The sequence below is a fragment of the Protopterus annectens genome, chromosome 9.part0, assembly GCF_019279795.1.
Source record: "Protopterus annectens isolate FY-2018-M chromosome 9.part0, PAN1.0, whole genome shotgun sequence".
Classification (NCBI taxonomy): Eukaryota; Metazoa; Chordata; order Ceratodontiformes; family Protopteridae; genus Protopterus; species Protopterus annectens.
The window spans coordinates 203750816-203766379 of NC_056743.1; the positions used below are offsets into that span (position 1 = coordinate 203750816).

General features: G+C 38.8%; 1 protein-coding gene across 1 annotated transcript in view; it reads left to right on the top strand.

Annotated features, from left to right (window-relative positions):
* The window catches only part of NUP160 (nucleoporin 160), a 1498284-nt gene that overhangs the window by 804424 nt on the left and 678296 nt on the right, over positions 1–15564 (top strand). The window contains exon 18 of the mRNA XM_044082750.1: positions 2197–2318. Within this exon, the coding sequence (XP_043938685.1) occupies positions 2197–2318 (122 nt within the window). The remainder of the gene's footprint in view (positions 1–2196; positions 2319–15564) is intronic.

Genomic DNA, 15564 nt, shown 5'->3' on the forward strand with positions numbered 1-15564 from the left:
TCAGTTTACAACTAAGTCTTCAGGCAAGGTTTCTGCCGGGAGCACAGAACTCCTTAGCAGATGTGTTAAGCAGACAAATCATGGATCCCCACGAGTGGAAACTGGATCTTCATGTATTTCAGAAATTGACAGTGTCCTGGGGAACTCCAGACATAGATCTGTTCGCTTCTCCACTAAACCACCAGCTGCCAAAGTTTTGCACAAAGCGGTTTCATCCCACAGCTTGGAAAGTGGATGCTCTTTCTTTCAGTTGGAAAAATCTTCATGTGTATGCCTTTCCACCTCTGCCTCTCCTCCCAAAGGTACTTCTGAAGGTCAGACAGGACAAGCCAAGGATGATTTTGATAGCTCCAGATTGGCCTCGACAGCACTGGTACCCATTACTGAGAAGTCTAGTACGGAAGCCTCCATGGCCTTTGCCTTTGATTCCACATCTGTTGTCCCAGGAGGACAGTCATTTGCTCAATGTCAAACTTCACTCTCTTCACCTAACAGCATGGCATATTCTGTTTTAAACCATAGAGGGTCTCAACTTCCACAACAAGTTTTGAATGTGATTTTGGAAGCTAGAAGGCCTAGTACAAGGAAAGTGTACGCAGATAAATGGAAGAGATTTTTATTTTGGAGTGCAGCTAAGGATTTGGATGTTTCTGAGCCTGATTTAAGTGTGGCTCTTCAATATCTTACTGAGTTATTGGACAAAGGTTTGTCCTTCTCTTCTATCAAGATTCATGCTGCAGCAATTTCAGCTCACTATGATTGTGACCCACCATTGTTTTCTCATCCTTTGTTCAAGCAATTTCTTAGAGGGGCAAAGAATATAAGACCCCCACGAAGGGCTCCTACTCCTGCTTGGGATCTCAATTTTGTGTTGGAGAAACTCACTCTACAACCTTTTGAGCCTGCAGCTACTGCTGAGCTGAAATATTTGTCATGGAAGACTGCTTTTTTGTTGGCCATTACCTCTGCAAGAAGGGTTTCTGAATTGCAGGCCCTTATGGCAGTTGAGCCTTTCTTAATTTTCTATAAGGATAGGGTATCTTTACGTACTAATCCTTCCTTTATGCCTGAAGTGGTTTCTAGTGTGGCTTTAAACCAAACTATTCATTTGCCTACTTTTTATGCAAATCCCCAAACTAAAGGGGAAAAGATTTTGCACACTTTAGATGTACACAGGCAGTTGCGATATTATTTGGACAGAACTAAAGGGTTCAGACAATCTCAGCAGTTATTAGTTTCTTTTGCTTTGTGCTCTCAGGGCAAGCCCGTGTCAAAACAAACTATTTCTAAGTGGATTGGATTTTGCATTGCTTTCTGTTATTCCCATCATGGCAAAGAGATTCCAGCTGGGATTAGGCCTCATTCCACTAGGGCTACTGCCACTTCAACAGCTTTTTGAGGGGGTGGCTACTAAGGATATTTTGGAGGCAGCCACTTGGAGTTCAGTGCATACCTTCTCTAGGCATTACCACCTTCCACTGTACTCTAAATCCAGGGCTGGGTTTGCCACTGCTGTGTTGCAGGGCATTTTGGCAGCTCCTGCTTCATTATAGTTTAGCCATCCTCCCTTTCCTCTGCTTTGGGATTCTACCCAAGTGTTAGGACTGCAGCAATGTGAGATGAAGAACATAGTACAGTTTTGTACCTACCATAAATGTAGATGTTCGAAGATCCACATTGCTGCAGTCCAATCCCTCCCTCCTTCCCCTCTGTAGTTTGAGGTGGTTGTGGGGGTTGGGTTATCCATCTGAGGAATATTGCATATTGTATATATTGTACATATTTTTGGTGTTAGGCTGGTTGGTTGTTTAGTTGTTGTCTATGGGTTTTGACCTTTCTTTTTAGGGTCTTCTGACATCTGGGGCAAGAAAAGACTGAGGATATGACGTCGGTCATGCGCATTTGTACCCTGACGTTCTGATGTCAGTCAAATGCGCCTTGACCGACGTCAGCCTTATACTCTGATATTCGGGCCGACCGAGGGACAGCGGACTACCCAAGTGTTAGGACTGCAGCAATGTGGATCTTCGAACATCTACATTTATGGTAGGTACAAAACTGTACTTTATAACATATATTTTTAATGGAACATTGTGTAATCTGCTTTTGTCTGTGCACTTTATGTATTCTTTACTTTCGGAAATATTTGTGACTCGTAATTTTGAACTAATAACACTGTTTATTTTTGATCTCCAGTGAAAATGTCATCGAGGACATCCAGAACAAACTGCAGGATGTGCGAAACCTGGTCAGTGCACTGAACATCTTGTTGCGTGAAATGTGTTATGAAATGGAGTTGGAGCGGAATACAAATCCAGGTAACTGGTCCAAAAGCTCTCTAAATATAAATATATAAATATATATATCATTTTGGACTTTGAGACATCTACGAATTACATTTATTTGTTTTGATGGCAGTACTGTTTAACTGTATCAAATATTATTGCTTTATTCACCTGAAGGCATGTTTAAATGCAGTCCTTAAGTGATGCATTTGGCTCTTCTGGCTGGTTTTGTTAATTCTTGTGTTTTTTTTTTTTTTTTTTAGAGGCAGTAACGCCAGTTAATACTTATTAAATGAGATTGTTCATTAAGTGTTGACTTGAGATTGTCATACTAGATTTGTGAACTGTTTACAAGAGAGACCTGAAGAAGTATTTATGCTGGGTGAGGTGAATCTGAGCAGGACATCAGGGAAATTATTTTTCTTTTGCCAAGTGCCCTGGGATCTTAAAACATCCACCTAAAATACTGACAACTCCAGGCATAGGGTATCTCAGTTTCTTATTTGAAGAACCTCTGTCTGTCATGAGTGCCACAACCCCATATGTTTCACTACAATGTGTAAGTATATCAAAATGTAAATCCAAGCAGCTAAGATAGGAAGATTAGAAGTCTGTATGTGGTAATAAAGATGAGCATGTTGCCAGCTTGACCCCTTGACAGACTTTTGAGAATCCTTGATCTTGCCAGTTGCTTTATGTTCTTGCTACTTTCATTAAAGGTGGGACCACTCCACACATTCTCATTGGTGAGATTATAGTGAAGAAAGATGGGTAATTGTTATTAGAAGGCTTAATAAATAATGGAGAGGCAAGAGATGCTGTCTAGTTTGCATGAGGCCTTTATTCCAGCTGACCTCTGTGGAACGTGAGTGTGTACTGTATGACATGTACAGTGGATATAAAAAGTGTACACACCCCTGTTAAAATGCCAGGGTTTTGTGATATAAAAATGAGACCACAATAAATCATTTCAAAACTTTTCCCACCTTTAATGTGACCTATAATCTGTACAGTTCAACTGAAAAACAAATCTGTTAGGGGAAAATAAAAAAAGTACAACAAGCTGCTTGCATAAGTGTGCACACCCTTAAACTAATACTTTGTTGAAGCACCTTTTGATTTAATTACAAAATTCAGTCTTCTTGGGTACACATCTGCCATCAATTAAAGAGACTCTGATTAACTCCAAATAAAGTTAAGGTGTCCTAGTGGGATTTTCCTGACGTGTACTCAGTTGCCTGCTGCAGCAAAAGCCATGCTTCACAGAGAGCTTACAAAGCATCAATGAGATCCCATTGTTGGAAGGTATTAGTCTGGAGAAGGGTGCAAAAAAATTTCCACAGCATTGGATATACCATGGAACACCGTGAAGGCGGGCAACAAAAAGTGGAGAAAATATGGGACAACAGTGACGTTGCAAAGAACTGGACATCCCTCCAAAATTGATGAAAAGGCAAGATGAAAACTGGTTAGGGAGGCGGCCAAGAGACCTACAGCAACACTGAAGGAGCTGCAGGAATTTCTGGCAAGTACTGGTTGTGTACTACATGTGACAACAATCTCCTGTGTTCTCCATATGTCTGGACTATGGGGTGTAGGATTGCAAGACGGAAGCCTTTTCTTATACAGAAAAACATCCAGGTCCCACTAAGATTTACAAAACAGTACATCAAGTCTCCCAAAAGCATGTGGGAAAATGTATTATGGTCTGATGAGACCAAGGTTGATCATTGGGCCACAATTCCAAAAGGTACGTTTGGTGCAAAAACAGCACTTCGCATCACCAAAACAACACCATCCCCACGGTGAAGCATGGTGGTGGCAGTATCATGCTTTAGGTTGCTTTTCTTCAGCTGGAACTGGGGCTTTAGTCAAGGTGGAGGGAATTCTGAACACTTCCAAGTACCAGTCACTTTTTGCCCAAAACTTACAGGCATATGCTAGAAAGCTGAAGATAGAGGAATTTCACCTTTCAACATGATAGTGACCCCAAGCATACATCCAAATCAGCAAAAGAATGGCTTCACCAGAAGAAAATTAAAGTTTTGGAATGGCACAGCCAGAGTCCAGACCTAAATCCAATAGAAAATCTGTGGGATGACCCAAAGAAGGCTGTGCACAAGAGATGCACTCACAATCTGACAGATTTGGAGCGCTTTTGCAAGTAAGAGTGGGCAATTATTGCCAAGTCAAGATGTGCCATGCTGATGGACTCCTACCCAAGAAGACTGAATGTTGTAATTAAATCAAAAGGTGCTTCAACAAAGTATTAGTTCAAGGATGTGCACACTTAAGCAACTAGCTTATTGCACATTTTTTATTTTTTCCCCTAACAGATTTGTTTGTTTTTTAATTGAATTGTACAGATTATAGGCCGCATTAAAGGTGGGAAAAGTTTTGAAATGATTTATTGTGGTCTCATTTTTTTATATCACAAAAACCTGCCATTTTAACAGGGGTGTTTACACTTTTTATATCCACTATAGATCGGTGTAGTTAGGTTATTAGATTAAAAATTATATACTTGTGCATTAACTTTTTTCTTTTTAAAGTTGAGTATATGTGCATTTCTCATGTAACATGTATTACGTTACACTGATCACGTAGTAATTAATATTATTGCAATACGTGTTGTGGGTTGTTTACATCAGAAAATATATAATGGGTTAATTAGTAATGATCAAATGACGCAACTATCATTTACAACATTGACCACAAAAGGTCAACTTTGCAAACATCGACATGCTGTTACCGATATACTGAGCAAAAATCTCAGTATAATAAAATAGCATAAAACATAATGTTTTGCAGGAGGCAATCCCGTTCCACACCACCTTTTAACTATATTAATTCTGAGATCACACAGTGTCAGGGAAAGAGCATAATTTCCCAACCCTGCTAATTGTGCGCTCTCGCACACACCTGTTCGACAGTGTAGTGTAGTCTACTAAATTTTGCTAGCTAAGCAACTGTCAACCAAAGCAGGATTCAATGGTATTCAGTTTCCCTAAATATATATATATATATATATATATATATATATTGTATAGGTGCACTGAATATTATTGAAACATGCAAACATTGGCGTTCAGAAAGTCAACCAGAAAACAAGATATTATATATGTGCCAAGTAACAGTCTGCACGTGGAGAACTTGCATTAAAATATAAAATAAAACATTTTACTCCGCACATCACCCCTGGTAATTATATGTACTAACTTTTGAGATTGCACGGTGTGCTTTAACAAATGCTTCTACTTCAAGCATTTGAGATTCCTGTGAATTTTCAGATGGTTTGTTTTAATTGGCGTAAACCTAGTAGTCTTCTGCGGTTTAGTAGTATTTCTGTTTCTGCTTATTTATAGAATTTTTCACTTTACTTACTTTAGCCTAAATAATCAATATAATCTGCTTTTCTGCCTTCAGCACCAGAGCTAGTGAGAGTCTGACGTTAGCACTAGTCTAGTCCAGTGTTCGTAACTGTGGGATGATAACTGTAGTCATATTTTTCTTTTCTTATCATTTTGACCCTTTATCTGATGACCAAGTTTTGCCCTTCTGGACTTGAGCTTGTTTGCACTTTCACCTTCATGCTGGGATATCTTTCCAGTTGTACCAGGACAGTAGAGCTATATAAAGAAGCCATCATCCTGGCAGCCGTGAGTGTTTTTTTTTTTTTTTTGTGCTGCCCCAATCCAAAGCTGGATGTAGGTTTATAGAGGATTTTCTTTAAGTCCTAACCCATCTGTCTGGTAACTGACATAGGAAGCTCACTTAAGACATCTGGTAATGATAGCTCCCTCCACTGATGTGTGCTTTTGCTGTAAAACACACTCCTCTCCCTGAGAGCTATTGACATTGGCTTTGGAATACCAAGCCTTCATCATCCCCATTCCCTTGGTCACTATGTAAACTTCAGTTTGCTTTGGACAAGTGCCCTACCTGAAATTGTTTTCCCTTCCTTCTAGAGTGTGCAAGTTGACAGATGACTCTCTGTTCCCATCTCACCCATTGTTCAAGCACCTGAACTCCATTCAAACCCTGGTCATCTGTATCATTTATTCCCTTGCACTACAGAACCAGTTAATAATCCTCATAGCTTTTCTCAAGACATTTGTCAAAGTTTGTTTAAATCTGTCCACTTGTCCATTTGATTGTGGATGGTATGAACTGGATGTTGTATTTCCAAATTCTGATTGCTGCAGACATTTTCTTAGTTCCTGATTTGGTGATTTATGGACCCTTGCCAGGTTTGAGACTGTCATTGTATCAGCTGTTTTGAAAATGGAGATTTCAGTGTACTAATTGCTTTTACTTAATCTGTCAATTGGTTTGTTTCATGCAGCATGGAATAATAATCCTCATAACAAGTGTGACCTCTTAGAACTGGAACACATCATTACCCAGTCTGCTCTGGGACTGATGTGTGCTGCGTATGCTTGTTTTGCCATTTATTCCTTTGTGTTATTGCTGTGGTATACATTGCATATGGCTCAGATTTATACCTTGTTCTGTCTGGGTCAGCATTCTGGACAAAACTTATTGGTCTTTTTTTCCACTTCACTGTTTCCAGATGTGAAATGTGTGTCCTCTCAAGCATTTGTTTTGTCAGCTAATTAGGAAGTATTTTATCAGCTTTGAGCAAGTCCTGTGCACAAATCACACATTGTTTTTTTTCCTTGAAAAAAAAAATATAAATATGCATTTCTTGCTAATTTTTTTTTTTTTTTTAGGGCCAGCATTTCAATGTAACATCTTTGAGTAGCTGCATTTCATAGTCAGTATTTGTATAAAAAAGACATATTCTAATTCCTATTTACACTGAGTGCTCATCCCATGTATTATAAGAGAAATATTGTTAAAGGCCATTACATTAGGTCATGTAGAATGACTTTGAATGAGGATGACTTCATTAAGGAAATTAATGTTCTTAAGAATATGTTTAAAAACAGGAGCTATCCTGACTGGTTATTAGAAAACACTGAGGCTAAAGTGCTAGAAGGTAGGAGGGGGAAAATTAAGCCAATTCTTGGAACAGAAATTGTTGAGAACGGGGTAAATACAAGAAAGGTAGAGGAAAATTTTGGTAAAGCCTTGGTGCTAGAATATAATGCCAGTTCGAAGATAGTGAGGGATGTTGTGGAAAATGAATGGAATAGATTTATGGCTTTCATCGATTTGGACAATATTTCGAAGGATAAGTTGAAGGTAGTTTATAAGAACTCAAGTAACCTGAAAATGTTATTGGAAAGCAATCAGAATATGTGGCATTCTTATGGTAAAACTAAAAAAGGAACATTTAAATGTGGTCATTGTTCGCAATGTACATATGTTATCAATAAAGAGGAAGTTTTTATAGAAAGTAGAAACATAAGGTTACAAGGAAGGGATTACAATTGTGATTGTTAAGGTCTGGTATACCTGGCATTGTGTCAGGTATGCCAGGCTGCCAGGCTTTTTATGTTGGGAAAACAGAACGGAAATTAAAAAGGAGAATCTATGAGCATATGTACGACATTCAGGTTAAAAAGGAAACAAATGCACTTTACAAACATATGAAGGAATGTTTGGTAGCACGATTTGTATTTTATGTCATTTCGAGAGTGAACATTGATGCAAGGGGTGGGCTTTGGGAGGAAAAAATTGAATGTAGAGAGTTATATTGGCAATTAACTCTGGAGGCGAATAAAGTTCCAGGTCTCAATGAAAATATTTCCAGAGGCCCCCTTTTGAAAATGAAATCTGCAAAGTTGTAGCAGATGGCTACATCATGTTCTCAAATCTTTTCTTAAATGTTTTTAAAAAATGTTCAAATGGTTTAAAATGTTTTATGTAATTTAATTTTTTTATTATTCAATATTAGAATTTTTACATATATATTATAATAAAATTTGATTTTAACACATATTAAATGTTAGGTATGTCTTTGGACAAGCTGAGGTTTCTCATGAATTTTTTGGCCACTAGATGGTGCTAGATGAATTGCTTAAATTCTCCAAACAGTACTTTAATACATCTGTGTCATGGTGCTCATTTAACTTTACTTATATTAGATTTATACTTATATTAGATTTATTGCAATAAATAGTTATACGCCATTATGCTTCAATTTTAAACAGTTAGTTGTATGTGTATTTATATGATTGTATTATATTTTTTTATGGATACCGTGTAACATTGATTGGTTAATTAGGACAGAGCTCACAGTATAAAAGGGACTTTGTATTGTATCAGCCCACATCTGAGGAAGTAAGAAAAACGAAAATGTATTGTGACATTAATGTAGGTTGTGCTTTGTGTTTATTAAACTCCGGTTTGCTTTGCAAGCACCGCTCTGTGCTTTATTGTTTTACCTTTCTTGGTCATTGTTTTTATTTTACTAGTTTTGGCTAGGTGACCTGGTGATCTTCCTTTACTAACTAGACTAGTACTAGAACTTTCTTGGACCTGGATGACATACCTTTACTTGTAAGTTGTGCAACGTAGAAAGATTTTCTTACTCTCTTTGCTGCATGACCGTCTAAGCCCAGGTTACTGTCTACATATGTTCCTACATCCCTAACTACTGGGTTGACTCTTAGGGATATTTTATCAATGGAACAATTAACTTGGGAGGACAATTTCCCCACAGGGAGTTATAATACATTTTTTGTTAGTGAGTTTTTAAACCTTAGCCTTTTGTGTGTTACACCCTCTTGCAAGATGTTGGTGGTATGGTTAGAAATCTAGGAGATCTCCCAATTTACTTTATGTGCCAGCTTGATGAGCCAAAGGCCTTTGATATTAGCTTTGACTTCCGAGAAGTAGATGCCAGTCAAGAGCAGACCTAGCATGGAGCCCAGAGGTACTCCATTGGAGACCAGTCTCCTGGTTAAGGTGGTCTCACCAATTCTGACTTCTTGGGTCCTGTCTTTGAGCCAGCCAGCAATCCATTGAGTTATATAGGGATTTATTCCTATTTCAGTTTCTCAAGAATGCCAGAGTTAGAGTATTTTTATCTAATGCCTTGGCCTGGTCAGGGTATGCGGTATGCACTGTTTTATCATCATCCATTGCCTTGTTGACCTTCTTGAAGAAATCAACCAGGTTAAGTAGACACAACTTTCCCTTAAAGCCAAACTTGGATGAGTCCAGTGTCTGTAGGTTGCCAATGTCCTTGCTTATCATTTTCATGATAATTCGTTCCATGGCTTTGCGTATTACACTTGTCAGACTGATGAGTCTGTAGTTCCTGGGGTCAGTAATGGTCTACCCATATGAACAGGGATGACCATTGTGGTCTTCTATTCACTTGGTACGTAAGCTGTTTTGAGGCTTTGGTTGGATTGCCTTGAGTAGTTCTCATTTGTCATGTTCTGGACTATTCAGAAGGCGACCAGGGATATTGTCAGGGCTTACCGGGGCAGTGTTTTTGGCCTTGGCAAGCACCATCAGAGCTTGATCCCTGCTAATAGTCTGGGGTAATGTTCTAGAAGGGCTTTCACAAGGAGTTACCGGGGGGGGGGGGGTTGAGGGGTGAAGTTACAGCTAAATTGTCAGCTAGTAGATTTGCAGTGTCTCCCTGAGCAGTGAGGGTGGTGCCATTAACTGTCAGTTCAGCACACTGCTGTGTGTATTACCTTTAAGGTTCCAGACATAACTGAAGAAGGCCTTGTGATTGTCCTAAGCCCGAGAGACTATCCTGACCTCTTAGTTAGCCTAGTTAGACTTGGCCCTCTTAGTTTCTTGTTTAATTGAATCAGAAATGTCTTTTCTTTGTGGAAGTTTTTCTTTCTGATTTTGGCATTAACTTTTTTTTTTGTACATTTTGTTGAGGTGAAGTTTCCACCAGTAGGGTTTGTTTTGGGCTTGCTTCTGGTAGGTATGGCAGCCTCTGTGCAGTCATCTTATTGTTGCAAATACTTTTTTTACATCAGAATCACTGGTGAAGTGTCAGGTTTTGTTTGTGAATTTCTCATTGGTAGTTATTAATCCTGTGAATAAATGAGCATAATCATGCTGGACATATTTGCTGTGGTTCTAAACAGTGAAATGTGTGCAAGTTTGTTTACACATGCTGTCCCCATTTAAAATGTGTATTTGCTTTAATATTCCTATTTTTCCTCCAAGCAATACATTTCAAGCTTTTAAGAGAATCTGTAACTCAATGTATTAGAACTTATTACTTCTGTAGATATCTCCCAGTAGCCAGAAAGTGTTAGCAGCATGCATGCAGCTTTATCTTTAGAGCTGTCTAGTCTCAGATGATTTCAAGTATTTTCTGAATAAATAAGATGAGATATATGTGTGTGTATATATATATATATATATATATATATATATATACACACACACACACACACACACACACACACACACAAGCACTTTACATAATCGAAATACTGAAATCTTGAATGTCATATGGTCGAGACCATATGATCGACATTTCAGTATATCGAATATGTAAAGTTATAAAAAATAACACTTTACTTACCTTAAAACGTTACGTGTACACAGAGGCAAGGCTTCTTGTACGCTCTGTGCGTACGTAATGTTGTTATCTTTTTTGTGGTGTTGACAGGAAGTGGGAAATCTCCCGTTTTGCGCTTCCGCATACAGCACAATATGGGAGATTTCCCTTTTCCCCACTGTAGCGCAATCTCGGAGTTGGTATATTTAAGTAGGGGGGGGTGTGCAGGGGGGTGAAGCCCCCCTGCAGAAGCGAAGTTTGTCTTTTTTTTTTTTTTTTTTGGTTTTGCTTCAGAATTTCGAGTTTACGAAACTCGATCTTTTTGGTTTCAGTTATTTGCAGTTCGAGATTTTGTAAATTCGAGCTTCTGAAGTGAATCCATACACACACAGCACTTTTGTCTGGTTTGAATTTTGAATTCTAATACTCAGAATTTTTCCAAATCAGCCTTGCACTGTCTAAATTTTCAGACTTCACAGTATTAATTTTTTTCACTTCCACATAAGCAATCTGTCATTATGGTGAGTTATATTGCTCATTTTCATATTTGAGTTTGACATCATGAGACACATTTGTTTTTCCATTTACACATTTTAGAGAAATGTCTATTTCTGGCACATATTTTTCAAATCAGTTTAAATATCAAGCAAGTCTTCTTGTCCAGGTTATAGCTAGTTACAGAGCAAGCGTGAATTTTCATTATATAAGTTGCCCTTTTTTTAGCCCACAGGTGTGAGCCTGAAGGCTCCTCTACCTGCACCCAGTCAGCTTATTTTTTTCAACAATGACAGGACCTGGGGGATCTATAGGTAGGTGAGATTCTTATAGCCCGTTATTTCATGTCTGGAATTCCCCATGAGCGTAGCATCCTCTGTCATGAAAAGAGGTAGGGAGTGGGCCAGTTTAATGATCTTGCAGACTGCCTTATCCACTCCTTTGCAGTGGCTCTTCATAGCTATGCTATAGCTGCTCTCGGAGGGTTCCTCACACAGCACCACAAGTACAATATACCTGGGCAGCATCAGGTATACACGTAGTGCTCATGTTAGGAGTCGCCCATGTGGAGAGCCAAGGCCAACTCCATGCCCTAGGGTGGGTTTTCAGGCATTGGCTACTCACTGTTTCTTCTTTTCCACCTCCTACAGGCACCCAAGCTATTATTTGAACTCTAGTCACCTATAGTATAGCCAGGGCTCTCTACCTCTCCACCTTGGAGACGTTTTGGACTTCATCTTTGTTATAGTGATTTGCCACATGGCTCTTCATTTATTCATTGACTTACAACACATCCTGCCCATATAGGTTCATTTCTTCATACTGGACATATAGTCAAAGGGTCATCAAGAAGCCTTTTGGGTAATTTAAGTGTGTGACACCCCCTATTATTGAAAGTATAATACATACCTGGTAAGATTTATTATTTCTACATACATCAGCCATGAGTTCATGGTCTCTCAGTTTTGAAAGTAGAGAGGCTGTTGCTTTGACATGCAGAAGTTTATTCCAAAGGTAGGTAATGAGCTGGGTTACCAACCAGTCATGCCAGCTGATGGTGTTGATCATGTGCAGAGATTGAAGTGTATGTCACGAGTGTTAAACAGATCACGAATTCTGGGAAGGAGGGCTCAAAAATGTAGGGCCTTTCAGTATTTGATAGGCTAAACAAAGATGTATCTTCAGGGACCTGCATGAGACAGAGTGGTGGGGAAAGGCTTTTAGTTTTTTGAAGTAGCTTAGATTGTGTAGTCCAGACATTTTCTTTGTTAGAACTGTTTCGGATCTTTGAAGTTGTCAAGGTGCTTTGTCTGAGGTGTTTTCCAAAGTGGGCATTGTATTCAAGGATAGAGTGTAATAATGGCACCTAAAGGGAGTATCCGTAAAGGTCAGCTAGGAAAGATAGGATGACTGCCTAAGCATAGCCAAGATGTCAGAAATTATTAACGTGTGCCCAAGGCTTGGATAATTGTATGCTTTGAGGGCTTACCAGCCATGTCGTAAGCAGACATGATATCTTCCAAAGGGTATCATTTGGCATGGCTGTTGTATACATCTTTGGCTCTGCAAAGTTGGAAAAGGTTGAAAAGTCTGTGGACTTCTAGTGATTGAAAAGTTGCACACAAGTCTCCTTTCATGAGTCTAAACAGATAATAGAGGAATAGGGCTGTTAGTCTTTCAGGGTAGCTTAGATTGTGTAGCCTAGAAAACTTCTTGTTTTAGAAATATCTGGGGTCTTTCACTGTGGTCTCCTTGCTTAGTTACATACATTCCAAAATGTTTAGAAGATAAACCAAGACCGCATGTGCTGTAGAGGAAAGAACCAACACAGATTCTAAACAATGTAAAAGTGTTTTCTAACCACAGATGAGATATGGTAATACAAAGAGAGTCTGCTATCAGTACTGGTATTGAAAGTCATGAATAATTGACTCTGTTTAAGAATAGCAGTGTGATAAGTACAGCTGGTGTATTCCTGAATGTAACTGTACTGTATTTATGACATTTAAAGTTAGCCTATAACAGGTACACCAGCTATTGATCTAGCCCTGCTGGAGTCATTTGATTGTCTTAGGAGGATTTGGCAGTTGCATCCAGTTTGCAGTTCTGAAAAACGTCATTACCCACAAACCTTTGGCATCTATCTAGTTTACCTTCTGAATATATGCTGCAGAGCAGGGGGCCGAACTGTGCCCTGTGGAACCCTGCTGGTGACACTTCCCTGGCTAGAGGAGGCACCCCCACCATAGTGTGAGCTGTCTGCGCTACTTGTCTATCTAGCAACTATGTATGACTTAGCTTAGTTGGGAGAGTCTGATACAGCTGTGTGGGATGGTGTAAATGCCTTGACAAGGTCAAGGTAAACTACATCAGGTCCTCATCCAGGACTTTAGTAACCTTTTTGAAGATACCATCTAGGTTTAGTAGGCATAACTTGCCTTTTGGAAGTCCAAATTAGTTTGTGTCCATGGTTTGTAGGTAACCTGCATTATTGTTTATCATCTTGGCATTTACACGCTTCTTCACTTAAGACTGACACACAATAAGTCCAAATTATTTGTGAGACAAATAATGCCTGATGCTGTTATATCTTTTAACCGTCTTCAGAACAGTTGGTCTGCATTTCTGAAGATTTGTGCATGAATAAAAATTCCATTAGATTTTACTGAGGTAGGATACATGGGGAGAATTATTTAAACTATGGTGAATCTCACAAGAAAATGTCGTGTTGGAATACAATGGTTTTCAATTTCCCTGAATTCAGCAGTTAAACTGTAGAAGGGAGGAAAGTAAGAGAGTAGGTTGTCCTTCACCTAAGTTCCGATATCTGAAAATGAATACAAAATAAAGGAACTGCTGGAAAGAAATCAGAAGAGACAAATGTATGATTACAACACAGACTGCAGAAGAGTACTAGATTAGCAAGCTGGAGACAGTAAGAATAGATGAGGCATTGAAGTAGTTTGTAAAGCAACAGAATGAAGATCCGTTGTTCTTGGCAAATGTAGACAATCAGACAAGAGAAGTTGTAGGCACTTCTTTAAGACAGTTGCATCAAAATCCAGGGAAGAAGACCAACCAGAGGTGTCACAAGTGGGGTAAAACGATTGCTGAATAACAAGAGGCGGTTATACTGAGACTCCTTTAGTCATTTGTCTATTTCGCACAAAACTCTAATTATCAGGAATTCAAAAAAACTCTTAAAAACTCCACCTATCCAATCATCGTCTCTGCTCCTGCCATTCTCCAGGCTAATTCTTTCAGGCTGCCTTACTACATTCATCTCCCCCCAAAATGTTTCCATATGCTGCCTTGTATACAGGTTGCTACTACTTTCTTCTACCCTTGAGGATATGGATGCATTTGAACCTAGGTTCATCTCGCCATCCTATTTCTGTGCGCGTCTTATAGCCATTACCTCACTATGGATACATTTTCATATATTTTGTTCACTGCATTTGAACTGTACTTCTGTATTATAGATTCCTCTCAGTGTTATTTGCAGGTTTAGTTCTGTGACTGTATTTGAAGTTGTATTTTTCTGGGTACTGGAATTTCACTTGCTGCTTTTATCTTAGTATTGTGTCTGTAGTAGAACTTCTTATTTCTAATCCTGTATCTTTTGTAATGTGTCATATACATCACTATGTTTATATTGTGGAGCTTTTCTCCCTGGGTCTCCGCTGAACATCGGCTCCTACTCCAGTCGGACATCACCTGGTTAACAGATGCAATGCATAAAAAAATAAATAAATAAAAGGTGTAGTACAACAAGAACTACAACAAAAGGAGCATCTGCACACAAAAGAATGTGATGCTGGCAAGTGTAGATTTGGAATGCCTTGTAGAAAGCAGAAAGATGTGAACTTTCTGAGATTTGTTGATATTATAGAATGAAGAAATGTAGTTATTAAACATTCTATTGTTTGTATAGAAATACGTCTTTTTTTAAATATAAAAAGTCCATTCCAGTCTTAGCACAAAATTAAGGTTAATTTGAAATGGTCGGTGTAGTGCAACATATTCTACCTTGTAGTCCTAGATCTTTGGTGTAGAAATCGTTCAGCAATCCAAGGGTTGTTGAACTCCCCTTGCCACTAAGTTTTATCATTTGACTTTGAATTCCAGAGTACTTTTTGCATTGAAGGATATTTCATCACCTTGCTGCTTTGTATTTGTGAACAGAGTTCCACTGTTTTATGTTTCATTTATGTACATCACTTCATTTTGGCTGCACATTGTCTGTGGTGTTCTCCCTTTCATTCTGTCAGAACCATTATTTCATTATTTGCGTTGTCAGAATATGACTCCACTGGATAAACATAGTCTTTGCTC